Source organism: Manacus candei, unplaced genomic scaffold (assembly GCF_025592945.1).
Source record: "Manacus candei isolate 608988 ecotype Guabito, Panama unplaced genomic scaffold, ASM2559294v1 h1tg000189l, whole genome shotgun sequence".
NCBI classification, from domain to species: domain Eukaryota; kingdom Metazoa; phylum Chordata; class Aves; order Passeriformes; family Pipridae; genus Manacus; species Manacus candei.
Window position 1 is genome coordinate 720,620 of NW_026138237.1, and position 25,394 is coordinate 746,013.

Consider the following 25,394-nt stretch of genomic DNA (forward strand, 5'->3'; position numbering starts at 1 on the left):
ATTACAGCCACTGCTGGTGAGCCACAAACCAACCTGTGAACGAACTGTGCTGTTCCTGTGCCACCCCCCCACCCCACACAATGGAGGGATGAAGGTGGGCACCACAGCTGCTCTCACAGGGCACAGGGGGATGGGCACGAGCCCATGAGCTGGTCCTGTAGTGTTGAGCTGTAGCCCCATGGCTGTGCTAGCCCAGTGGAGACATCTGGTCCTGAGCCAGGGAAGGAAGCAGGGCACAGCCAGGCCTGAGGGTGATGGGGGGCAGGGGGGGCGCACAGCAAACCAACAGCACTGGTCAGGGTGGGGCACTGAAGGGGCCCCTCAGCTCCAGACATTATCAATGAGTGGAGGAGTACCGTGTCCCTCCAGGCTGGGCAAGCAGTGGGGCTGCAGGCAGAGAGGCCAGGAGTGGCCAGACTGCCAGTGCTCCTCAGGCACTGCAGTATGGGCTGTGCCACTGGTACAAGGACCTGAAACAGAGGCATCACCCTAGGTAAACCTTTATTGTCTGGCTGGTGTTGGTACACGTGTCATTACAGGTGTAGAGACGTGACGGAGGGGCGAGCGGCGCTGAGCGCGTGGTGCCCTGAGCAGGAGAGGGGAGAAGGGGCTGCCATCCTGGCTCGCTCCTTCAGCCTTGTGCTCTCCTGGGACCTCTCACCCCTGCCCACTCCCCAGCCCACAGGTGCTGCAGCCCCTAGTGCAGAAGTGCCCCAGGTGCACGTGAAGGTGGGAAGCAGGGTGTCAGCACAGCTGTGGAGCTGTCCCCAGGGAGGTGACACCAAGCAGGGCCTGCGGTGGGCAGAGGGGCTTCCTCACAGGGAGCCAAGGGAACCACTGACAGGTGCTGCCTGTGGGATGCCTGGCTAGGCTACAGGGTCCTGCTCAGCCACTGACCCACACTGTGCCCCAGGCCTGAGGGTGCAGCTGTGCCACCCAGGGACACAGGAGTGCTGCCCGCAGGGTACACAGTTCCTGAAGAACAAATAACTTAACAGGTTGGAGCGCAGGGGACAAGCCAAGCCAGGAGCATCCCCAGCAGTGCCTGCCTGGCCCTGCTCATGGGGTCAGCCCGCAGCTGGCTGGGGCAGAGGCAGCTCTGGCAAGGCAGAGGCATGGGACTGTCTGGGTGTCAGAGTTCCCCCTGTCCCCAGTGCCAGACCTGTGGCCCTGCCAGACCCTCCTGGGGCAGGCAGCTCCCCTGCCCACTGGCAGCCCTGGCAGCAAGGACAGTAGGGGGGTGGGCAGGGCAGGCTCTAGCACTCTTTCTGCCGCATGCGCAACTCGTGGCGACGCAGGTGGTTGTAGAGGGACTGCACGTAGGTGAAGACGCACTTGGCGTCTGGCTTCTTCCCCATGATCATCATGTCTTCGACCTCCACCAGCGGCACGCAGTCCACCAGCATCCTGCAGAGGTGAAACCCTCAGGCAAGCTGCCCTGCGTGGAGGCTGGGATGGAACCCCACACTGCCCAGGGCCTGCTGGCACTGGGCACTGCTTCCCTCAGCCCCACGTGGCTCCTGCCTGCCCTCTGGTACCCCCGGTCCTGCCGCTCCTGGCGCTGGGAAGATGATGTGTTGCCTGCCCTGGAGGCTGCCTGTCCTGGGGGGTTTGTCCACCTGCCTGCACCCCTTGCCCCCCAGTGCTCTCTGCCCCAGCTCTTGGTGGTGGTAGTCACGCCCTGCTCAGGCTGTGCCCACCCCTCTCCTCCTCCAGCGGCTGCTGGTGCGCCCCCTAGGGAGAGCCCTGCTTGCCTGCACATATCTCTGAAGCCTCAAGCCTCACCGGCTGGTCCAGGGAAAGCAGGAATGGGGGGCGGATCTCGGTCACAGGCTGCCCCTCACTCCTGCTTCAAGCCCTGGCCTTGCTCCTCTGCCTCCTGCCAGCCCGGCTCCCAGCTTTGCCCCAGACTAGAGCTCAGGCCTGCCTGCCCCAGGCCCAGCACTATTGGGGTGGGCACTGCCCTGCTTCAGTGAGTTCAACCTGGTCTGTGCCTACTGCCTCCTCTCCCAGCTCCAGCATGGTGTAGGGGTCCGTGCAGGACCCTGCTCCAGCAGCTACCAGCCTCGGGGGGCCATGGCAGATCAGCCATGGCTGTGCCCCAATCCCCACAGCCTCAGGGCTCTACCATTGCTCCTCTGCTGGGGTGCCCACCCTGTCCTCACCACCCATCCAGCTCCCTGGGCCGCTTTGTCCCCAAACTGGGGCTCCCTGGGTGCTCAGGGCCGTTGACAACACGATTATGGGTCACTATGACAACCAGGCAGGGCATGGAGGTGATCTAGCCACCTCCATCCTCTAGTCTTTCTACTGGGGGAGTAGGTGCGGGGGGGGGGGAGGGGGGCAGAGAAGCAACCCTGCCACTGCTGCAACCCCCATCCTGGCCCTGCCCAGGCCCCTCCATCCCTGCCAAGCATTGTCCCCTTATGGGAACTGATGGTGCTGGAGCACCCCGGCTGCTGCTGCTGCTGGAGAAAGGGCTGTGCCAGCACTGGGGGCTGAGCTGGCATGAACTGGCAGCCCCTGCTGCTGCCATGGCTGGCTCAGCTGCTCTGGCCCTGGGCCACCCTCCAGCAGGGCTCTGCTGCAAGGACAGGATGCACAAGGAGGGTCCAAATCCCATGCTGCCACCCACCACCACCACACCCTCATCTCTGTCCCCCCCTCCCCCTGCGGTAGCCCCACGGTGTGCCATGACCCTCCAGAACAGCCCCCCCCTTCCTCCCCCCCTCTCTGAGGACAGACCCCCAGCTGCTGCCAGCCCCTGGGGAGCACTAAGGCCCAGGAGATCCCCACCCCAGCCCCCACAGTCCCAGCCTTCCCATGGTGCCTTTGCTACGCTGGTCAGTGGGCTCTGAGCCCACGACCTGGCTGGCACCAGCCCCACCTCATGATTCGGCCACCGTGGGGATGGGGGGCCCCACTCAGGGCCTTGGAAAAGCCCCTGCCTGGCTCCGGGGGTGATGGCGGAGTAATGGCAGCACACAGAGAGCAGCTCTGCCCTTATAAAGCCATTGTTTGGGCTCCGGTGTGCCAGTGCTGTGCAGAGCCAGGGGAGCCATGGCTCTAGCACCAGACAGGATGCTCCGAGACAGGCACAAACACTGCAGGATAAGGCAGGACCTGAGCCTTGAGTCACACTTTCCAGACTCCTGCTCCTGCCCATATATGAGCAGGCAGCACCTCGGGGCTGGGCATATGCACGCTGGGGAGGGAAAGGAGGCAGCAAGTGCAAGCAGTAATGCTGCAGCAGCCCGGGGGGGTCACCCACATTTCAGGCGGCGCCTCTCAGAGCACAGAGCTGAGTCCCCAGCAGCTCATCCTTGGATCAGGCTCAGCCAGGGGGAGGGATCTGTTCTCACTATTGCCCTCCCCAGAGCTGGAGAGTCAAGATCCCTATAGCATGACACAGTCCCCACTGCCCAAACCCCCATGGGTGCTATTCCAGAAGGCCCAAGGACAGTCTGCCTCTGCTCATCTGCCAGCTGCCTCTGCCTATCTCCTGGCTGCAGTGGGGCCCTGCCTGGCACCACCGGGACTTGCCCCTTGCCCACTGGCATCCCCCAGCCTTGTCCCCAGCCGCGGCAACTGCTTCCCAGCCGAGCCCTGGTGGTGGTGGGGCACGGGCAGATACTTGGAGGGGAAGGTTCTCACCATTGGTCCTTGGGGGGGGTGACAATGGGCTACGACTTTTTGGTTTTTACCAGCCCCTTCTGGACCAGGCAGCGATAGAATTCCTGAATGTATGTGTACACACACTTCCAATCTGGCTCGCGCATCCGGACCATGTCCTCCACGTCCAGCAACTGTGGACAGTCCGCGTGCTTCCTGGGTGCAGGGAGAGAGAGGGGCAAGCCAGTGACCACAGCCCAGTCAGGGAGGGGAGGAAGAGAAAACAAGAGACACAGATCAGTGCAGTTCCCATCCCCCCAGAAGCTGCTCTGCTCTGGCATGCTCCGGGGGTGCGCGATGCAGGGGCAGGAAGGCTCCAGGCACCCCGTGCCAAGGCCATTCAGTGAGACTGGAGAGCACAAGCAAGGGGAGGGGGAAGGGGCAGCAGGTGAGCGGCGTGGAGAGGCGTGAGGTTCAGAGGGAAGGACAGACAGAGGAGGAGGAAGAGGAGGAGTGAGGTGTTCTGGTGCGCCAGGTGCTCAGGGAGCGGGTTCCAGAGTGGAGCGACACTCTATATAGCTCCTATATAGACCTGTTGGGAGGATGGCGGGGCAAGCCCAGCCCTCCTGCCCAGCTCCGCTTGGAACCACGCAGCACAGCCCTGGTGCAGGAAGCTCAGGAGAGGATGCTCACAAGAGCTGGAGGAGGAAGGACAAGAGGCCACCTGGCTTCCAGGCCGGAGAGATGATGGCTCTCTCAAGTCCGTGCACTGGTTCCCCAATTAAGGCAAAAAATCCATTACCAGGAGCGCCAAGAGCTAGGCCTGCAGCTCTCTTCTTGCTCCACCAAACAGCACCACGGCACCCAGGGAGCTCATGGGAGCCCCCAGCTCACCCCATGGCCCCGGACACCAGCTGAATGGGACCCCCACCCCTGGCCCTGCCCCCGGGCAGGGTACTGAAGGAGAGGAGTGGAGGGGTGGGAGAGAGACAGAAGGAAGGAGAGAGGGGCTGGCTGCCAGCCCTCCAGCTGGGCGCACTCCCATCTCTCAGCACCCAGGAAAATCAGAAGCAAAAGGGGAAGGGAGGAGACTAGAGAAGCTGCAATGGTGTTTGAGCCCCTATGACTGTGAAAGGAGGTACCTGGCACGGGCAAACCCCGCTACCCACAGGCTGCAGTCCCAAACCCAGCACCTTGGGATGGGATGTACTGCCTGCAGCCAGGTGGGCTTGGGATCTGCTGCCTTGCCCTGTGCTTGGGAACCCAGACCGCCACGCTCACCCTCTCACCACACAAGACTGGGCTGCACTGGCCTCTCGTGACTCTGCCCAGGCAGCTGCTGCTTTCCCACCCAGCACCCAACCTTGTTGCATGACATGGGGGAAGCGACACATATGGGCACCCACCTCCAGCACCATCACCCCCGTGTGTCCCCCCTCGCCCCAGCAGCGAGCAGAAGAGGCTGCCCCAAGCCACCCCAAGCTCATATGATGGCATGAGAGGTACATACTCTGCGGAAGAGAAGGCCACCTCAAAGTTGTGGCGGCGGTTCTGGGGTGTCAGCTTACTGTAGTCAAACGCATCAGGGAAGAAGTTGTGGACCAAGGCACAGAAGGCCATGCCATCACTCCAGCTGGATGAGAAGTTCTGGATGTCTACATGCTGAGAAGGCAAGAGAGTTACCAAGGGACAGAGTGACCGGCCCTGGGATGGGAAGAGGAGGTGGCACCCACCTCGTAGCCCCGGGTCTTGGCTCTGCACCAGTCCAGCAACATCTGCTTGATACTGTTGGCATTGGGCACGCCAAAGCTGGAGGAGCGCTGCACACTGGTCTGTGATGCTGCGGGGTTTGGTGAGCTATGGCAGGAGACACGGGGTGTTATCCATGGGTGTTAGCTGTGGGGTGTTATCTGCACTGTGTTCACTGCCCCAGCCAGCCTGCCCCAGGCCCAGCCTCACCTCCCGCCTTCCTTCTGCAGCTTCTCCATCATGGCCTTGCGTGCCTGTGAGGTTGAGGTCTTGGGCAGGCTCTGAGCCTTCATTAGCTCCTTCTTCTTCTCTGCCTGACGCCGCTCCAGTGCAGCCAGGCTGCTCTGCCTGGAGGCACTCTCATCTTCACGGTCGAAGACGCTGGGAGAGAGATGAACAATGTGAAGGGGGCTCCAGGTGGCCCAGGGAGGGGCAAGCAGTGGCCTCAGCCCATTGCCAGCCCTGGCACTTCAGAATCCTCCATGTCCCTAGGACAGAAGGGAGTGGCTTAAGGTCCCCAGCTGGCAGACATCTTTGTGCCCATGGAAGGACCCATGAGGACCTCTGAACGTAGTGAGTATACCCCAAGGACCAGGAGGCTTTGGGGACACCCTCGCACAGGGACACTGCAAGCAGATGAGTGACAGAGACCATACGTGCCTGTCTCCGCAGACACCACCACTCACCTGCCAGTCTTCTTGGACGAGGAGCTGTAGGATGATTTGGTTTGAACAAATGTGCTGTTGCCACCTGCAGAAAGAGAGGAAGGAAAGAAGCCCTGGGCAGGAGCTGAGGCAGGTGGGACTTGGCTTGCCCCAGGGCAGTGATGCCCCAGGGTTATACTCTGACAATGTTGCAGGGAAAGGGCAGGGAAAGCTCTTACTGTCCGATCTCTTCACATAACTCGACTCCATGGTTGTGGTACGGGAGGTCTTGGTGCCATCACCTGCAGAGACAAGGCAACAGGAACAGCTGGGCTGGGAGCAGCAGCACCCACAGACACCCGCTGCTGTCAAGCACCCTCACACCCATGCAGTGCAATGGGTAGAAGTCCCAGGTGGTAGAGGCATGGCAGGCAGAGGGAGGACAGAGGGCACGTGCCCCCCAGGCAGAGCAAAGAGGACAGCGCAAAGCAGCAGAGAGCTGGGGCATCCCTCAACCCCTGCAGCCACTTGGCTTGAGCCACCTAGGGACTGGGAGAACCGGGGTGTAGGGGACAGGAGACAGGCCGAAGACATAGACAAGGCCCTGCTACCCCAAGAGAGTGGAGATCAGGTGGAACGTCACCAGAGCAGATCCATTAATGATCCCCAGGCAAGCTCTGAGCAAGCCAGAAACTCAGCCCTGCACTACAGTGCTGCTCCCAGAACAGTCAGACCAGACCCAGGACAAATAGTGAGTGGCCGAGGAGCTGTGGTGGCAGAGCACTGGGAAGGATTCTGCATGGCCACTGAAGGGCCAGCACACTGGTCAGTGAGCCCACTGCCCCCCAGCCTGGCCCGTACTAGACTGGACGAGACGCTCAGTCTTGGTGACGGTGCTGCGTGCTGAGCCGTCAGCTGACTGAGTGCTCTGTGTGGTGGTGGTCTCGGTGGCGTGGCCAGCCCTTCCCGCCATAGCCTGGCTCCTAGCCTCCTGCAGCCGCTGGTCTCGCTCCTTCTCCCGCTGGTCTGCAAACAGAGGTGGGAGACAGCATCAGCAGTGAGAGGCAGGGTGGTGGACACAATCCACACCACACCAGAGGTCCTATGGCTGCTGTTGTCCCACAACTAGCTCATGGGAAGTATGATGTCTTCAGCCTGGCACAGCCTGGGGGGCAAGAGAGGACCCAGCACGCAACCTCCAGCTTCCCTGTGGCTGGACAGCCCCACTCTAGCACTCCACACTGCCTCCGCCACTGCTCCAACCCCAGTGGGAGTCACTGTTCCCCAAGTACCTCGCTTGCGCTGGCGCAGCTCCCGCATGGCATTTCGGATCAGCCGTCGCTCCTCAAAGTCTGTTGTCCGATCCAGCTGCAGGAGGGAGATGTCAACATCACTCCTCTGCCATCAGCTTGGGGTCCCTTTACTTTCCCCCAGGAGCCCGAGCCAGAGGCAGAGGTACCATCTTATCCAGAACATCCTCATCCTCAATCCTGCTCAGCTCCTCGACATTCAGCTTGCTCCTTCTCTCTACCTCCCTCACTTGCACCTTCTCCATGCCGTTGGGTAGCTCTGGCTCCAGCCTCAGAACCTGGGGCTGCTCCACCACCTCCGGATCCATCTGCAAGGACAGTACGGTGCAGCTGAGCCCCTGCCAGCTCAGCCACCTCACTACCGCTGCTCAGGGTCCAGGCCCCCACCACCCTAACACCTGCTCAGTGCCGCAGGCAGTGAGGACTCTGGAGAGGATGTGCCACATGTGGCATAAGAGCTCTCAGCTGGTGGGACACTGCAGGCATCTGCAGTGCCCAAGGCAGGCAGGGCGTCACGCCATCCCCCTGTGGCACTCACTGCCCCTGGAGGGCCCAGCAGTCCCTGATCTCCTCCCAGTCTGGCTGCCAAAATATCTCCAGATACTCCCTGTTCCCTGTCAGGAGGTGGCTGGGCCCCCAAGCAGGCAGGGGCTGCCTGGGGCTACAGGCTGGGCAGTGCCTGGTGCCCAGCAGCAGGCAAGGTGCTGGCAAGGCCAGTGCGTGCTGTTAGCAGCACAAGGGATTTCCATGGAATTAAGGGACTTAGTGGAGAGAAGAGCTTGTGCAAGAGATCAAGAGCCTCCCCCGTATCCCTGCCAGGATCCAGGCCAGCTGGGCCCCTGCCTGAGCACAGCCAGGATGCCAAGTCCCTTTCAGCCTGACCCCCCAGCAATGCACGGCAGGCAGCGGGCCAGGCCCGGAATAGGGCACAGAGGCAGCAGGGATGCTGGAATTGGCCTGGAGCAGACATGCACACACCTGGCTCAATCCTGCATCCTGCAGCCCGGCACCTGGCCCATGGCAAAGCCATCGGCAGGAGCTGACACTGGCCACATGCACCCATGTCACCACCTGTGCCAGGCACTGTGGCAGGGGCAGGACAGCTACCTGTGGCCTCCTGCCCGGCACGCCAGCAATGCAGGCGCTGCAGCCGTGCCACAGTGAGCCCTAGGGGTGGTAGATCCTCACGGTGTCGTGTCCCCGTGCACCGCAGCCACAGTTCCATCTCGTGTCTGGGCTCCAGACACCCCTAGGGGCCCCAGGGGCCGGTGCCCCCTCCCACCCCTTGCCGTGGGGCAGGGCTGCCCACACTCACGCTGCTGTTGGTCCGGGAGAGGTGCAGGGCCGATTGTTGGCACGTGCTGGAGAAAGCGGGTGGATGGGCCACAGGGCCGCTGGGCTCCTCGGTGCCCTCAAAGTGGGTGCAAGGGTCCTGTGCTTCCAGAAAGAGGGTGCTGATGTCCTCCCCAGGGGGCTCCTGCAGCCCTGGTGCCAGCAGGTCGAGGCAGCGGCCCAGGCGCCCCAGCTCTGCCCGCAGCTCCAGGTGCTCCTGCTCCAGTGTCTGCAGTGCCTGCACCAACGCCTGCACCCACTGCAGCGCCCACTGCAGCTGCCCCTCTGCCACCCCCCGGAACGCTGCCAGTTCCTGACGCAGCTCAGCCAGCTTGGCCGTCCCGGCCTGTGCCAGCCCCTCCAAGCTGACCCCCAGCATGGCGGCGGTGCAGGCACTGCAGTGAGCCTCGCTCAGCTGTCTGTTGCCCTTTATAGGGGTGCAAGGCACCCCCCCCAGCTGGAGGCCAGCCCACTCCCTGCCTGTGGGCTATTCTGGTCCCAGCAGCCGGGGGTCCCGCACAGGGGTGCTGAGCCAGGCGACACACTTGGCAGTGTGTCCGGCTTTGGGACCAGGTGGCTTGGCAAGGGGAGCTCTGCAAGTGGCCCCCCTGCCCTGGTGGCTGCCAGGGCCAGATACCAGCCTGGAGGCTGTGGGATACAGCAGGGGGAACCAGTCCCAACCACTGCTGTGCTGGATGAGTGACAGGGCCAACCACTGCTGTGCCCTTTCGTCCGAGTGCCCTCCCACTTTGAGCCAGCATCACCCACAGCACATCGACACCTCCAGCCCCAGACTGGCACTGGTGCAAGGGCCTCAGCCACAGCCAGGATTTTTAGAGGTCTCCATACCCCCATGCTGCCTAATGCCTGCGCCACGGGGGGTCCCTGCACGATGGGCATAGGCAACACCCCACCAGCGAGAGGACACACTGCAGTGGCTACTGTCCCCAGGTCCCTGCAGCCTGCTGGTCCCTCCAACCGAGCCCTACCTGGCAGGGCTGCCAGCACTGCTGCCTTCTCCTCCTCCTCCTCCTCCTCTTTGCCCACTGGGAGCACACCTGGCGGCTGCATCTCCCACCAAGCAGCTGATGGGTCTCAGGCCCCCCACCCCTCCAGGCAGCCCCACTAATACCTTAATGAGAGCTGACAGGTGCTCAGGCCAAGTCTGCCCAAGCGCATTAGCATGGGGAAGTGAGCTGCCCACAGGTAGGACCTGCCGGCAGGTGTGGGCAGCACCTGAGGGCAACCCTGCCAGGCTGTGGGCACTGCCTGCCTCATGCTGAGGAGAACTGAGCTGAGGACAGGGTGAGCCAGTGGTGCCACAGCCACCAGCGTGCCATAGGCCACTGGCAGTACCACGGGCCACTGGCAGCGCTGTTCCCACAGAGGCAGCCAGGCGCGCGCGGGGCCATGAGTGAGGCAGAGCTGTGTTTGACATCTCAGCTCCTGCCAAGGCGGCGCGTGGGTGCCTCACATTACCCTAGATGGGCAGGAGCAGACAAAAGCACTTGAAGGGCTGCACGCACGGCTGCCTCCTGTGTGCACCCAGCCCCAGAGTGGCCACAGCCCACTCTCCCCCCAAAACACTGAAAAAACTGGTTGTTTTTTCAGGTTTTTTTCTAGTCACACCCAAGAATCCTTCCTGGGCCAGGTGGGCTGGGACTGCCACGCCACTCTCCACTCAGGATCGCCGAGTGGGAGCAAGCAAGACCCCAACTCAGCTCCAGGGTAGGTTAGAGGTCTTCAGGGAGCCCCACCCCAAGGCAGGTTCCCCAGTGCCACGGCCAAGGTCCATCCCCAGGAGGAAAACCAGGAGTGGGCGGCAACGGGTTTTTCCCTGAGTTGCTGCCACCCTTAAAGGTGTTTAAAACAGACAGAGATCCAAAAAAGATTCCCATCTCACTTCGCTCCCCCTCCCCAACTGTGGGTACATGGTGGCACAGTCCAGAGTGCAGGAGACTCATGTGGGGCTGTGCAACCACACACAAAGCCAAGGGTCTCTTGATGGAAAAAAAACCCCAACCAAAACAAAACAAAAGCACCAATCAAAATCAGCTGGAGCCCCCAGAACATGCTGCCACCCTGCTGGTCCCTGGTCCCCACCCTAAGCCCCAGAGCTGTCAGGTGATGCCCAGGTGGAACATGGCCCTGCAGCACCAAGGCCCCCTGGGCACTTACCTTGGTGACATTGCTGCTGACACTGCTGATGTTGCAGATACTGCTGACACTGCTGGGGATGGTGGTGATGCGGATGGGGGTGCTCCGCAGCCCCAGGGTCACCTCTGCAAGGGGAGGAAGAAGCATGTGGGGTCTGCCCCAGCCTGGCAGGCTCAGCTCCATGGCTGGGGATTGGCTCCGGCTGGGCAGCCCCGCTGCCCCACACATCCTGCCCCGACAGCAAGCACCAAGCTCTGACACAGGGAAAGGGTTCTGGGGACAGGCAAGGGATGGGAAAGCCAGGCCCCCCTCACCACCCTGGCTTATCCTCCTCCCAAGGAAGGGCACTTTCCACAGTGCTCCAGTTGGATCCAAGACCCCCTGGATGGCCACAGGAGTCAGCCGCGTCTGCAGGCAGGCAGGATTGGGGCAGGGCTGGAGCAAACACAGCACAGCAGTGGAACAGGACACACCAGGACAGCATGGGCTCCCCTGAGCCAGCAGTTTAGTGGGGACAGAGGATGGGGCAGGGCTGTGGGGGCAGGGCAGGAATTTGGGAATGAACCCGAGCACAGACATATCAGGACAGTAGGGTTGGGGACAGGCTGCAGGACCAGGTGGTCTCTCTGGACTGAGATGCCCTGAGCAGGCCGAGTGTGCCTGCCAAGGGGTGACGGCTGCCAGGCAAGCTCTGATCTTCTGGCAACACCCGTATTCAGCCTCTGGGCTGTCAGCAGCTGCTGCTGCCCATCAGCACCAGCCTGGCCTAGCACTGCCCGCCTGCCTCCACCTGTGCCTCCACCTGCCCATTAGTGCCCACCATCCTTCAGTGCCTGGCTGTCCACTGGCACCCACCTGCACCACTGCCAAGCTGTGCACATAGTCCCATCGGGAGCATGGTCCCGCAGTGCTTATGGCCCTGCTGGCACCCATTCCACTGTGGTACCCACTTTCCTGACAGATGCCCACCCTTCCCAGTCCCACCTCCCTTGAGTGACACCCACCATGCCCATCACTCCTACAGCGTCTAGCCTCCTGGCACATGCCAGCTGCCCACTTGACTCGTCCTGCTCGCCCCATACCCCATCAGTGCCCACCTGCCCGCTGGCTGCTGGGGGCGGCCGTGATGCGGGGAGCGAGGGGCTGCACACGCCCATCCTTGATCTCGATGGTGAAGAAGGTCTTCATGGCGTCGAGGCGGCGGCCGGCGGGGCACGGAGCCGGGTGCTGCTCTGCGCCGCCGCTGCCCCGCGCGTTTTGAGCGGGCGCCGGCGGGGCCGTGCGGGGCCCCCGCTGCCATTGGGCGGCCCCGGCCCCGGTCCCGGCCCGCCCCCCCGCGCCGCCCGCCCCCGCCGGCCCAAACCGCTGCGCGCGCTCCCGCACCGAGCCGGCGGCGGAGGGCGGCGGGGGTCCGGCGGAGCGTGGCGCTGCGGGGATGGGCGCAGGGTCACCGGGCTGCAGCCGCCCGCGGGTGACCCCACCGGGACTGCGAGCCCTGCTTGGTCCCGCACGGTGCATGCAGCCCTCCGGGGTGCCCCCTGCGATGCACGCTGCCCCCCCATCCTGCGGTGCCTGCTGCGATGCATGCTGCCCCCACCCCAGGGTGTCACACCGTGCATGCAGCCCCCGGCATGCCGACAAGAAGCATGCTGCCCCCACCCCAGGGTGTCACACCGTGCATGCAGCCCCCGGCATGCCGACAAGAAGCATGCTGCCCCCACCCCAGGTTGCCACAGCGTGCATGCAGCCCCCCAGCTTGCCCACGCGATGCACAACGCCCCTGGGGTGTCTGACCATGCATGCAGCTCTCCACAGTGCCCACAAGATGCATTACTGCCCCAAAGAGACCCCACTACACATGCATCACCCCCCGAGATGGCTGCAGCCCCTCAAAGTCTCTGCCCCCTCTCCCCACTCCTGCCAGGGCCAGGTGCTTTCGAACATGGATGGGAGGGAGGGAAGGAGGGATACTGGGCAGGGAGCAAAAGAGCAAGTGGGTGGCCAGCAGCATCCTGCAGCGTCCCGGTACTTTGGAGTTCCATGTCTGCCAAGGCTCCGCCAGGAATCTCCTACCAGCAGGAAGCAGAGAACAGAGGCAGGCACCACTGAGATCTTACCCGTGGGGCCAGCTGGGCACAAGGAGGAGGGCACCTGCTCCCACTGGTGAGTGTTCAGGCGAGCTGGGGTCCCTACTAGATCCTGGGTGGACACTGGCGCTTGGGAAGAGACAGCACAGATAGGCAAGGAACAGGACAAAGAGAGCAGAGAGTGAGCACAGCACAGGGTGCTGCTGCCACCCCCACAGTACAGCACCCTGGAGTCCCCCTTCCTTTCACGCCATACTCCCCAGTGCATAGTGCCAAAATCTGCCAGCACCTGTAGGCTGCCCCACACGCCAGGCATGGGCTCTGCCCTGTAGCGCCAAACTACACCGCAGAGGATGGCAGGATCTGTGCCCAGCAAGGCAGTGGGGGGTACCTGGGGTCTGTGCCAAAAGGTCGGGATGACCCCTATCCCTGCCAGGCCCTAGCATTGTCTCTGGAGGGGAGGGTGAGGGAGCTGGGTGGCTCAGCCTTCGAGGGTGCAGGCAGGGCTCTGCTCTGGGGCTGGAGTCAGTGATGCCCATGGAACTGGGGGTGGGAGGTAAGCTCAGCCTCTCCTCAGAACCCAGGTTTGAGTCCCCTGTGATGCAAGGGGGGGCAGGTCCTGCACACTTCCCTGCACCCTGGGCTGTGCCATGTTGGAGCCCAGCATCTTCCCAGGGTTTCTGCCTTCCCAGGAGCCAGCAGTCTCCAGGGGAGCCTCAGAGGGAGGGGATCTCTGCCTGCAAGGGCAGCTCCAAGAGGAAACCCTGACCCTGGGAGCAGAGAACTGCTTTTTGGGTTTTCTGTTTCCTCCTGGCACAGCCATGGGGATGGTTTTCCCAGCAGTAGGAAGAGGGCAGCTGCTGGCCACTGGAATCCCCCAGGGCTGCGGGGAGGCCCCGGAGGGTGCTGTGCCCGGGTGAGGGAGGGGGTGGTCAGAGCCAGCCACGCATTGCTCTCAGCCTTATTGGGACAAGGAATGCAAAAGGCCGGGGTTTGCTGCTGAACCGATTCCCTTTCATGGCCCTGTGGCCACCTTGCCAGAGAGGGGGCCTGGTAAACAGCACGCCTGGAACCCAGCTCCCTGGCCAGAGTGGGCACTACCACCACTTGGCTGGGCAGAATCAGCCTAGGGGTGGCCCTTGGCCTGGCCATGTCCTGCACTCACATTCCTGCTCCAGCATGTGTGGGCTGGAGTCACATCGCCAGGGCTGCCTGGGATGTGCATGCTGCAGGGCAGGGGAGCAGGGGGTGGGGGGCTCTGGGGCAGCACTGCCCCCCTGGCAGGGGGCCACAGCCCTCATGTCTCCTCCCCATCCCTCTCAAAGGCTGCACTTACCCACTGGTGGCCTCCCCTGTCTCCCATCTGGCCCCAGTGCCTGGCAGCGCACCCCAACATGGAGCTGTGGGAGGAGAGGGGCAGAGCACTCAGCTGAGGGTTGCATGCAGTCCCCCTATTAAGCTGCCTTTGCACACAGACCAGCAGCCCTGGGCAAGGAGGACAGTGGCAGCTGCTACCATTTCTGTACCTGGCTGACAGCACCAGGCTGGCCCAAGGGTGGCTGCTCCCCTCTAGGGCTTTGCCTCCTGCTGGGCTCTGCAGCACTGGCTGGGCTGTCCAGGCTCCCTGCCTTCCAGGCTGCCTGTTGCTGCCTCTGGGGCTGGCCCTGCTCCAGCTCCTGAACACCATCCTCAGGCTCCGGATTGGGCTCTGGGGCCGGCTGCAGCTCCAGAAGCACAAGGGTCCCCGACACCACTTCTGTGAGTAAAAAAAGAGGCTCTGCTCGGAGAAGCCTGAAGCTGCCTGCAGTGCATCCCTGCTCCTGCAGTCCCTCCAGGCACCTGGCTCCCCTGCCCACCATTTGGGAGATGTGCCCTCCACTGTTCTGTAGCTGGCTAGGCACAGCTCTGGCCTCGGGCATGCACCCAGACAGGGCTTTGCCACGGGCATCTTTGGGGACTCACCCTGGACACTGGGTTTCTGGGGGTCTCCCGCCTGCTGGCTGCACAGCTCCTGCATCCTGGCTGGGACATGCTCCTGCTCCACCATGTCCTCTCGCTCATGGTCCTGGGGAGAGCAGGAGGTGAGAGCAGAACCAGCCCCGCTCCAGTCCCTGACTGTGTCCCATCCCTGCCACTCAGCCAGGAACATGCAAGCTGTGGCCTCTTCCCATGCCATCCAGGTCCCTGCCTGCATGTTGCTGGGGATGGACAAGCCAGTCCCTGCACAGGGGTCAGTGCAGGAGGCTGGCAGGGGAACCATAAGTGTCCCCACATGCTGCTGCCTCCAGTGGGCAGGGACACTGTCTCTACTGAAGCAGGGCCCCAAACCCTGCGCACCTTTGAGGCTCCTGGTATTCCTCTGGAGGTTGATCAGCACCAGGGCACAGAGCAACGAGCTGGCACCTGGGTCCCTCTGTGGCAGCTGCCCCAAGCACACCAGCCTTATCACTGTGGATGCCAGCAGGTGGGAGAAGACAGCTCCTGCCCCATGCCCTCAGCCCAGGCACTCCAGGGCCTCATGATCCAGGGAGCACCCAGTTTCACATTACCCTGTCTCTGCCCATGGCACCTGCAGCTCTGCTTGGCAAATGATGGGATGTTCTGGGCATAGGTCCACACACAGGTGACAGGTGTGTCCCTGAAACACATGTGAGCAGGGCCAGGGTGTCCTGGTGTCAGCCAGGGAACAGGGTGCCAGTCCTGGCCGTGCCAGTGCCTCTAGCAGCACTGTGGGCTTCCCTTGCCATGACTCCAGGGTAGGGGGGTAGGACCATACCCTCAGGGGAACCAGGTCCCAAGCCCAGGGATGGAAATGGCCTTGGATTTGGAGTTATCAGCTGGACAGAGTGAGACAGCCCTGCCAGCTGTTCAGAGATGTCCCAGCACAGCCAGGACTGGGGGTAGTGTGCCAGCACATCCAGATGGGGAGGCAGACAGTGCTGAAAGGTGGTACAGGGCCACATACCCTCTGCAGCCTCCTGCTATGGCTCTGGGGCAGGTGGAGGGGGAAGCAGGGTTAGATGGAGGCAGATGGGGGAACTCATGCCTTCCTCCCTGGCTGCAGTTATACCCACTGCTTCTTCCCTCCCACCCTTGCCCTCAAAGGGCAACCTCACAAGGTTGGGTGCAGGGATCTCCTACCACCACGCAGTCCCTGCGGGAGTCACCTCTGCTGCACTGAAAACCACTGCCTGTGCCCATTCCCTCCAGCCCTGCCTACCAGCTCATCCTTTCCCCATCCAAAAAGGCCCCAACTTCACTGCAGAATGAGCCCTGGCCCCTCGATGGATGGCAGGAACAGTCATCACAGGATGGGAGCGCAATGTTTCTAGCTGTGCAGGGAGACTGCTGCAGGCAGCTGCCACAAGAGAGGCTGTTGCCTCCAAAGAGCCTTGTCCCCAAGAGCCAGAGCAGGGAGGGGTGTACCAAGTGCACCAAGGGGCCCCCAGAACCCTGCCAGGTTGCATCCTTGGCAGAAGCCAAGGGGCACCCAGGCCTGAGGCCCCAGCTCCAGCTCACCACCGCTGGAGTCATGCTGGCATAGCTCAGCCATGTCCTCCCTCTCCCCTGAGACCCCAGGCCCACCTGCCACAGTTTCCTTGGGCGGGCAAGCACAGCTTCCCTGGGGCTCTGTGCTCCGGACACACAGGAGCCCCAGGGAAGTGCAAGGTCTTCAGCAAGGTCCTGTCCCCCATAGCACCGTACACACTCACCGCCAAAACTTCGGGCTCCTGGGCAGGGGGCTGCTCAGCAGCCCCCCTGTGCCCACTCTCCTCTAGCTTAGCCAGTGCCGGCAGTTCTGCATCGTCCTGACGGCTGCTCTCCCCTCTCCTGGCTGTGCCCAGGGGCTTGGTGCTGCCCTCACCAAGGCTTTCCCCACTCCCAGTAAGGGCTGGTGTTTCAGCATTGTCCCTCTGGATACTTTTCGCATCCCCAGGCACAGTACAGGGCTCGTTGCCATCCCTCCGGCTGCTCTGCACATTCCCAGCCAGTGTCGCGGCTGGATGGGAGTAAAGGTACTGTTCAGGAAGGAGCTGCCCACATCCCAGGCTCTCCAAAGTAGCCACCCCAGAACATGGGAATAGTGCTTCACCTTCGATCTCCTCAGCCCGCAGCTTACGGATGGCAGCTCGGATCACCTTGCGCTCCTCATACTCACCCGCTGCCCGCAGCTGCAAGAGGGAAGGACCCGTGAGAAAGGCAGGGTCAGCCCCAGCACAGGGTCCATCCTGGCATGCAGTCTGCCCCAGCACATGGTCACTCACCAGTTTTGTCAGTTCCTCCACGCTGGTGATTGTTTCGAGCTCCTGGGACAAGGCGGCCAGGGCTGCCTGCTGCTCCTCCTCCAGGTGCTGAGACCTGAGCAGGGCAAGAGCAGCAGCCAGACAGAAGCTGGTGTGGGCACTTGGGAGCAAAGTCCCCTCGTGGGCAGCTGGCAGATCCAGGCAATGGGCCCCAACATGTGCCAAGCTGCTCGGAGCCAGGCTGCTCCCACCTTCAAGCTCACCCAAATCCGTGCCAGCCACAGTGAGGCCAGGCACCGCAGCCCCCATCTCCCAGGGCAGAGGCAGTGGGTGACCCCGGCTCCCCACTGGACTCACCGTGGCCAGTTCTCCTTGTCGTCCTGTCTGTGGCTGCCGCGCTCTGGGCGGAAGCGCTTGGATGCCAGCGCCTCCTCGTCCCGCTCCAGCTCCTGCCGCTGCAGCTCCCGGATGGCTGAACGGATGCGGCGCCGCTCAGCCAGGTCCAGCGTGGCCTCGAGCTGCATGCACAGGGCAGGGCTCAGCACCGGCTCTGACCACTGAGCCCCTTTCTCAGCCCTGGTGCCACCCTCTGCCGTGCTGCCATGGGTTGCCCACGCTCCAGACAAAGGAGCTGTCTGTCTGTGGTGCCCACGTGCCCAGTGCATGCTGCCCAACACTGCCAGGCCCTGTGGGGAGCGGGCATGGCCCCCCCAGGGCAGGATGCTGGGATCAGCCGTGGCAAGGAGGGGCTGCCAGGGTGGCACTGAGACCTCCAGCATGTGAGGGGCAAAGAGATGGGCAAGTGAAATGAACACCCACCAGTGGTTCCTGCAGCCCCCAAGGGTTGGTGTCCAAGGGTTGGTGCAGCTCTGCCCCCTCTCAGTGCCATCAGCTCTGGAATGAGCTCTCCCATTCATGCCAGCCCCTTCAGCAGCTGAGGGACAGCAGAGCCTGTTTTCTTCCCATCCCCATGGTCCCCAGGAGGTGTTGGTTGGGAGGGTCCCAGCACTCCATCAAGGGCTCCTCCTAACTCCCTGCAGTCCTCCCCATCCTCATTCAGTGCTAGAGGATGGCAGGTGGCTCTTGGAGCCAAACTCATAAGTGGGATCTGTCCTAAATCAAAGTCCAGTCCTCTATGTGTGGGAAGCAGGGCCACAACTCCCCTTCAGATGCCCCCGATGAACATCTCACAGGTGCTCTGGGTGCTCCTTAGCCCACCCAAGGGCAGGACCTGGCACCCAGTGTTGTTTTTCCTCTTTCAGTCCAGCCCTGCTACCAGCCCCAGTGCTTTCAGGAGGCCGTGCATAGCCCCCATCATGATGCTGAAGGGGCAGAAGGCAGCCAGATCTGCAGGGAAAAGCCAACCAGGCCTTGCTATCCTCCCACTGACCCGATGCTGGGAACCTGGGAGGTGATTTCCCATGGAACTCATGAAAAATAAACCCCATAACCCATAGCAGCTGCTGTCAGCATCAAGCCTCAGCACTCTGGGAGCAGCCACGGCTATGCCACAGGACAAGAGCGTCAGTCCCCTCCCTTCCTGTCCCACAGGCCACTAGCAGGCCACCCATCCGGGCTCTTCAGGTTCTGCTGCAGCAGGGATCCAGGGTTGGTCCCTCAGTTGGACCCAAGCTGAGCCACACGGAGGGCCCCAAACCACCGCCTGTACACAGACCCCCCCTGCAGAGCCCCTGAGAAGCCATGGGACTTTGCCCTCCCTGCTCAGAGGCTGGGGATCAGGGAGGGTATTCTTATCCTAATGAAGCCAGCAGGCACAGAACAGGCACAGAGATGCCATGTGCCACCCCAGCAGCAGCTAAAACTGTAGTACTGCAACCCATCAAGGCCCAACTGGGAGCATTATCCTTTCCCAGCTGGTAAGATGCCGGTGGCTGGAACCATCAACTCCCAGGGCAGACCAATGCTGAAAACACATATAATCTCTGGGGGAGCTGCCTGGACCAAGGTTGCTCCCTCCCTCCCACTCCAGCAGCCCTCGCCATGCCAGCTGGCAGTGCCATCTCTTCCAGCTGGAGCCTACAGCCCCCTGGGCTCTTGTCCAGAACAGGCATCTCCACCAGCACAAGGGCTGGGAAGAACAGGAGCCACTGTGCCACCAGGGCAGGGGGTTGTTGGAGAGGAAACCAGCCCCTCCATCCTCACGGGTCTCTCATTTCCCATCTATCCTGGATGGCTGCCGGCCCCCCCCCGGGGATGCTGCTGCAGCAGGCACACTACTGCCAGGACAAAGGCACTGAGACACAGCCTCTCCCCAGCTTGTCCAACAGCAATGGTGGCCACCCTGACCAGCCGGGAAGCTCAGCTCTCCTCACATGGGGCAGCATCGATGGGCTAGGAAGTGGTGGAACCATGTCCAGTTCCAAACAAGGCACTGGAGGCAGAGCTCCAGGGCAAGGATGAGGCAAGGACGGCTCTCCCTCCAGTCATCAAAGGCTTTGAGGACAGGAAAACAGTCCTCAACCGCACACTGCGTGACCAATGCCCTGGCCCTTCCCTAAATAAGCTGCTGGCAGTGAGTGGCTTGGTCCCACAGCTGGGTCAGGGCAATAGGGGAGGTGGTGGGGGTGGGGGAAGAAGGGGGGTGTGCACAGCAGCTGCAGAAGCGCAGAGTGCCAGGAAGAGGGGGACACAATGGAATACCAGCCCTGCACACCCTGGTGCAGGGAACACACTGGCACCCATGTGTGCTGTGAGACACCCATCTGCCAGCTCTGGGATCTGCTCTGTCCAGGAGGCTCCAGCTGGGACTTGACGTGCACCCTGGTCTCGAAAAGCTTCTGTCCATGGGACAAATGGCAGCAGGGCAGGAGAAAATGCCTTGTGCCATGTCAGCAGGGAGCTGGGATGAGGCAAATGAGTAGCTTTGGTAGCTCCGTGGCAGGGGAAAGCATGCCAGAAACCACAAGGCTGGGAAGGGACCAAGGGGCCCAGTCCTGCCAGCACAGGCAAGCTCAGGGATCGGCACATGCCAGGGCCCCACAGGCCCTGCCCAGCCACCAGCAAATTAATGATTCTGAGCAAACACCCAACTCAGCACACAGAGCGGCTTTTGAAAGGGCACTGGCATGGCACCCATGGGCTGCTTCCCCACTGGCACCCAAAACAGTGGCACTCAGAGCCCTGGCACAGCAGGCATCTCTTCCAGGAGGGCTGCCATTATCCCTGCTCTCTGGAGTGCCTGAGCACACAGCACTTGGGAAACTGAAGCCTGGCCACAGGGAAACCTCTCTAGGGACAGTAGCTGGCCACATTGAGCACCTTCTGCAGCCCCAAGGTTCACTGTCACCCTTGGAAGGAGCCATGGGGAGTGTGGCTGCCTCTGGGCAGAGGAAAGGAGAAAGGACACTGGGTAACAGACGTGGCAGGGATGCAGTGCTCCTCAGGGTCACTGAAGCCTTTGCCAGAGGCTGCTGGGTGTAAGAAGGGGACCTCATGGCAGTGACCTTCATAGCTCAAGCCTGCCCTGCTTCTGCCCCCAAGGGGCTTTGCATCCTCACTAACTAACCAGACTGAGATTTGGAGGGGCTGGGAGAGGGGAGTATTCCCCAGCCCAAGGTCAGCAGCCCACAGCCTGGAGGTCAGCACAGCCCCGAGCGCTCAAACAACCCCCTGCTTCCAGACATCCACCTAAGGGCCACCCTGCAGCAGCACACACCCCATCCTCCACAGCTCCCTCCCCAGGCTCCTCCAAGCCCTTAGTCACTTTTATGTTGCCCCACGGGTTGATCCCAACTGGCTTCTCTGGGTGTGGGGTACAAGTGGGCAGCTGGAGATGGACCCATGTGGATGCCTACGGCAAGAGTTGGGAGGCAAATGGTCCCCAGCAGCTCCCAGCCCAGCCAGCACAAGGGTGAGGGGGCTGCAGGGGGCTCATGTCCTCTATCCTCCTTCTTTCAGTATCCCTGGCGACATCAGATGCTGCTGCCAAGGTGTCACTTGCTGGGAGAAAGGAGGAAAGCAAGGCAGAGTGGAGGGCTTGTGAGAGCAGAGGAGCAGGGAGAAAGCGGTGGGAAAGGCAGTTTTCCCTTATATGGACTAATCCTCTTCCAGCTGAGTGGAGCCAAAAACATAATCAGAAAAAAAAATTCCTTCCCTGCCTCATGTCAGCCCAGAGCAGGCTTTCCCCAGACTGTGCCGCACAGCACAGGGAGACCTGGGTCAGGAGCAGGGTAGTCTCAGAAGGCAAAGGCCCAGTGGGTCAAAGAAAAAGCCCTCAGAGAAGCAGTGCTTGCTGCACCTCCCTAGACTGGCCAGAGACCCGGCACCCATTACCACTCCTGGGGCTCCATTTCACCCCGGAGACCCCAGCTGGGACATGGCAGAGCTGTAGCATTGGCAGGATGGGGAGAAACCCAAACCACCCAACCCCGCACCTCCGGAGGGGTGATCTGTCGACCCCAACATCATCCCACGAGGAGCAGTGGGCTCCTGAGTCCACGAGCCACGGGTAGGTCTACTTGTCGTCACCCAGAGCTGGCTGAGGGTGGCACAGCAGGAGGCTCGGCCGGGGGCAGCCCCCGTGCCGACCTACAGCACAGCTCCCCCTTCCCGCCGGCATCCCAACTCTTTCCTGTTCCCGCAGACTGGCCTTCCTGGCTGACTCAGTTTCCTGCCGTGACCATTCCCCAGCGCTGGCCCGGGCCACCCTGGCTCAGCCTCCGGGGCAGCTAGCACAGCCCAGCCCCGGGCCGGGGATCCCTGGGGGTCCCCGAAGCCGGCCAGGACGTTGTAGGGGCTTCCCGGGACAATAGCCCCGGCTGAGCAGGTCGCAGCCCAGAACCCTGAGTTCCGCCTTCGGGACACGCGGGCCCTCCTCCCCCATAGCCCATCGCCCGCAGCAGGGCCCCGCTCCGGCTCTGGCTCCCGGGGCAGTGCCCGGTGCTCTAGTAGCCACCGCGCAGGAGGGGATGGGATGCCCGGCCATGCGGGCAGAGCCCGGGAGGTGCGCCTGGCACCGCGCCAGCCTCGGGCAGAGCAGGAGCCCGCACCGGGAGAGCGGGGAGCAAGGAACCTAGCCAGCAGCAGGGAACGGTTTCGCGGGATCCGCCAGCCGAGGAGATGGAGCCGGGATAGGCGGTACGCCCGGGCGCGGTGCGAGCAAAGAGCCAAGCGCGGCGAGAGCGGTGGGGCCAGAGTCACCGGGGCAGTGCGAGGGCTCGTGCTGGAGCTCACTTGGGTTCAGACCCCGGCCCGAGCCAGAGCGGGCCCCTCCGGGTGCTGCCGCCCGGGACCCCCACCGCTTACAGTCACTCCCAGACACGGGCTCCGGAATGCCCCGGCCGAGCGGCAGACCCACGGCCCGCCCGGTCCCGCTCTGCCCGCGCCTGGGACAGACTACTCCGGCCCGGGGGGCTCAGGGAGCCGAGGTACCCCCAGGCACGCACCGATCGGCCCCCAGAGCCGCCGCGAGCGCGCACCGTGCCCTGGTCCTCCCGCCGCGGGACTCACCAGCTTCCGCAGCGCTCCCTCGTCCATCCCGAGGAGGCTCTCCTGGGACATCCCGCCCGCCAGGCCCGCGCTGCTGCGGCCGGGGCTCAGCGGCGACCGAGACAACAAAGGGCGTCCGGGGCAGCGCGGCCCCGCGCTTGGCTCGGCTGCGCTCCCGCCCGGCCCCACTCTGTTGCCTCCCGGTCCGGTCCGGTTCGGCTCGGCTCGTCTCCGTTCCCGCCCGCGCTCCAGGCAGCGCCGCAGCCCCGCTGCTTCCCACCGCCCCGCCCCGCCGCCGTCGGCCCGGCCCCGCCCCGCCGGAGAGGGGGGTCCCGGTGCCCGGCCCGGCCCGGCCCAGGCCTGTGTGCGGAGCCGAGCCGCCGTGCCGTGCCCCGAGGCTCTGGGCTCCCTCCCGTCCCGGTCTCCACGCCGGTGCCGGGGAACTCGGGTCTGGCCCGCCTGCGGTGGCACACCCGCTACGGATGTATCGCTGCCCGCAGAGCGTCCCCTCGTCCAGCCCGGACCGGCTGCAGTCCGGGCGCGGGGACTTCCCGCCCGCAGAAGCTGCTGCACCCCTGGCTTGTGGGATGCGGGACAGAGAGTCACCAGCACCTCCTGCCCGGGGGTTCACACCATGGGGTGCCCCTGCATGCTCTGGAGGGCTATTTGAGCTGCTCCCTGGTATACCCCAGGATTAATGCCCAGGGCACCCTCAGAGCCCCCCACCTGCCAGGGGTCCCTGGGGATGTGATGCCCCACAGTGCTCATTCCAACTCAGAAGGTGCTTGTGGTATCCTTGTCCTCCCATCCTAGATGGCAGTGCCAGGGCAGACAAGCCCGGGTGTCGGACTGTCAGGAGGATCCCATGGAACCCCAAGCTGCAGCCCTGCTCGGCAGAGGACAGGCTTTGTTGCATTTAATCTTGTTTCTGGGCAAAGGCCAAAAGTGTTCACTGGAGAGGACTAAGCTCCTGCTGTCACCCAGAGGTGCTGTGGGCTCTGCAAAGCAGACAACTGCCAGGTGCTGCTCCCTGCCCTGACCAGCAGAGACCAAGGGACTTTCCTCAGAGCAGGTCACAGGGATTCAGTTCACTGCTCCTCTGGGAGTTCCCAGCAACCTGCGGAGATGCATGGGATGGAGCAGGACCACATCATCCCCTGACACAGGAAGGACCCAGAAAGGCGAGAAAGATGGGGTGTGGTGGAGATACCTTGAAGGTCCAGCAGTTTCCATATTGGGAATGTTGGTTCAGATATCTCACTCCACACTGTTTGACAGTGTGGGTCTTCAGCTGTACTGGAGTCCCAGAGCCCTCTGCTCCCCTTGGCTCCTCAGCAGCTCTCCACTCTTCAGCCCTGAGCAGCATCAGGCTCCACTGGAGGATGGCAGCCCATTCCCAAGCAACTGAGCTAAAGCCAACCCCCTCCAAGCACTGTGCCCCCCCGCACAACGCCACTCTCTGCCAGCCTCAGCAGCAACCTCATTTCACTTGCTGGATGAGCCCTGTGCTGGTCTGGGGTCTGCTCTGCCTGCAGCTCTGCTGTCACATAGCCCCTCCGGGAGCAGGCACCAGCACACTCAGAGGTCTGCATCCCCTGCAGCTCTGCTGTCACATGGGAGCAGGCACCGGCACATCCCCAGCTCCTGGTCATCAGGCAGCATAGCTGGCAGCAGCTCTCCTGCCTTTGGAGTGTGGGGGGGACCCCACTGCCAACCTTGAGCTAGTGGAGGGACATCAAGTTTGTTTCCCAGCCCCTTGCCCAGCAGCAGCACTGGGCCTTCCCACATGGAGCACCCAGCCACAAAAGCATGATGAGCTGTGTGGATAAAGCAGTCTGGGGTGCTGGGTGCACAGCTTTCGGCACTTGCAGTGGCACTCATCTTGCTTCTGCTCCCACAGGTCTCCAACACGCCTGGTTCCATTCCCCCCAGATAGTGACCCTGTCACATCCTCAGTGACCTACTGCCAAGTGCCAGTGCAGCAGGGAGCCCCCAGCCCTGCTGCACCCACACAGCACCCCTGGGGCTCCCCGGGGGTAAGGTGGGCATGCAGCCAGTCAAGCACAGACGCCAAGCAGACCTTATTCCACGTGGCATAGCAAGGAGAGATTTACAAACCCCTCAGAGAGACCAGGGGCTCTGGCTCCAGGCCTGGCTCTGGGAGGACTGTGGATGGCTGCCCAGTGCATTGGCATGGGGCAGGTGAGTGGGTGATCTCACTGGCTTGCAGCAACCACAGGTGCTGTTGTGTGTGCTGTGCCAGCACAGGGGGGCACATCATCCAGTAGATGGGATGAACCTGCACCAGGCCTGGGTGAGTGCACAGGTCCTAGAGGCTTCCCCAGCCAGGGACCCAGCGCAGCAAGGGGAGGAGGGGCAAGAGTCCTTTGGGTTCCCTTTGGAGATGCTAAACATAATGTCAAATACCGATTATGGAATTTTATTGTGCAAGCATGTGTCTGAAACCGGTCAGGACACCTGTCTGACTCAAGGGTAGGGACCTGACTGTAGTGCCAGGCAGGGAGAATTCAATCTCCTTTGAGGCACGGCCCTTCCCCTGGGCACAGCAGCAGAGTGCAGGGCAGGCATTACCCTGCTGTCGTGGCAGCACAGACCCACCAGCAGCACAGGGCCGCAGAGGCTGCTGGAGCCTGGCAGCAGGCAGAGAGGAGCATCCTGGGCCCCCTTTCTTCCCTTCTGGAGCTTTCATGGCCTCATGCCTCCTCTCCTGGGAACTTCTGACACCCACAGACCTGTGTCCATCCCACTGTCCCCACACCCAACAGTTTGTGACCGCTCCTGAAGTCACAA

General features: G+C 62.7%; 1 protein-coding gene across 5 annotated transcripts; it reads right to left on the minus strand.

Moving 5' to 3' along the window:
- SMTN (smoothelin) lies at window positions 1–23,012 on the minus strand. Of its 5 annotated transcripts, XM_051774138.1 has the most exons (22): window positions 22,605–22,997; window positions 17,493–17,653; window positions 17,157–17,250; window positions 16,985–17,063; window positions 16,605–16,891; window positions 14,854–14,956; window positions 14,418–14,647; window positions 14,228–14,291; window positions 12,922–13,020; window positions 11,902–12,231; window positions 10,826–10,929; window positions 8,631–8,747; window positions 7,465–7,623; window positions 7,298–7,373; window positions 6,867–7,031; window positions 6,245–6,307; window positions 6,048–6,111; window positions 5,572–5,742; window positions 5,346–5,469; window positions 5,123–5,274; window positions 3,655–3,828; window positions 1,299–1,407 (listed from the first exon to the last, which is right to left on the minus strand). In XM_051774138.1, exons 1-21 carry the CDS (start codon window positions 22,653–22,655, stop codon window positions 3,684–3,686), a joined length of 2,838 nt encoding a protein of 945 aa, XP_051630098.1. In that variant the 5' UTR covers window positions 22,656–22,997; the 3' UTR covers window positions 1,299–1,407; window positions 3,655–3,683. The 5 variants fall into 5 exon arrangements, with proteins under 5 accessions (XP_051630097.1, XP_051630100.1, XP_051630099.1 ...); XM_051774137.1 differs by lacking the exon at window positions 3,655–3,828 and having other exon boundaries at window positions 1–1,407; window positions 22,605–23,003; XM_051774140.1 differs by lacking the exons at window positions 3,655–3,828; window positions 6,867–7,031 and having other exon boundaries at window positions 1–1,407; window positions 22,605–23,012.
- Window positions 23,013–25,394: the final 2,382 nt, after the last annotated feature.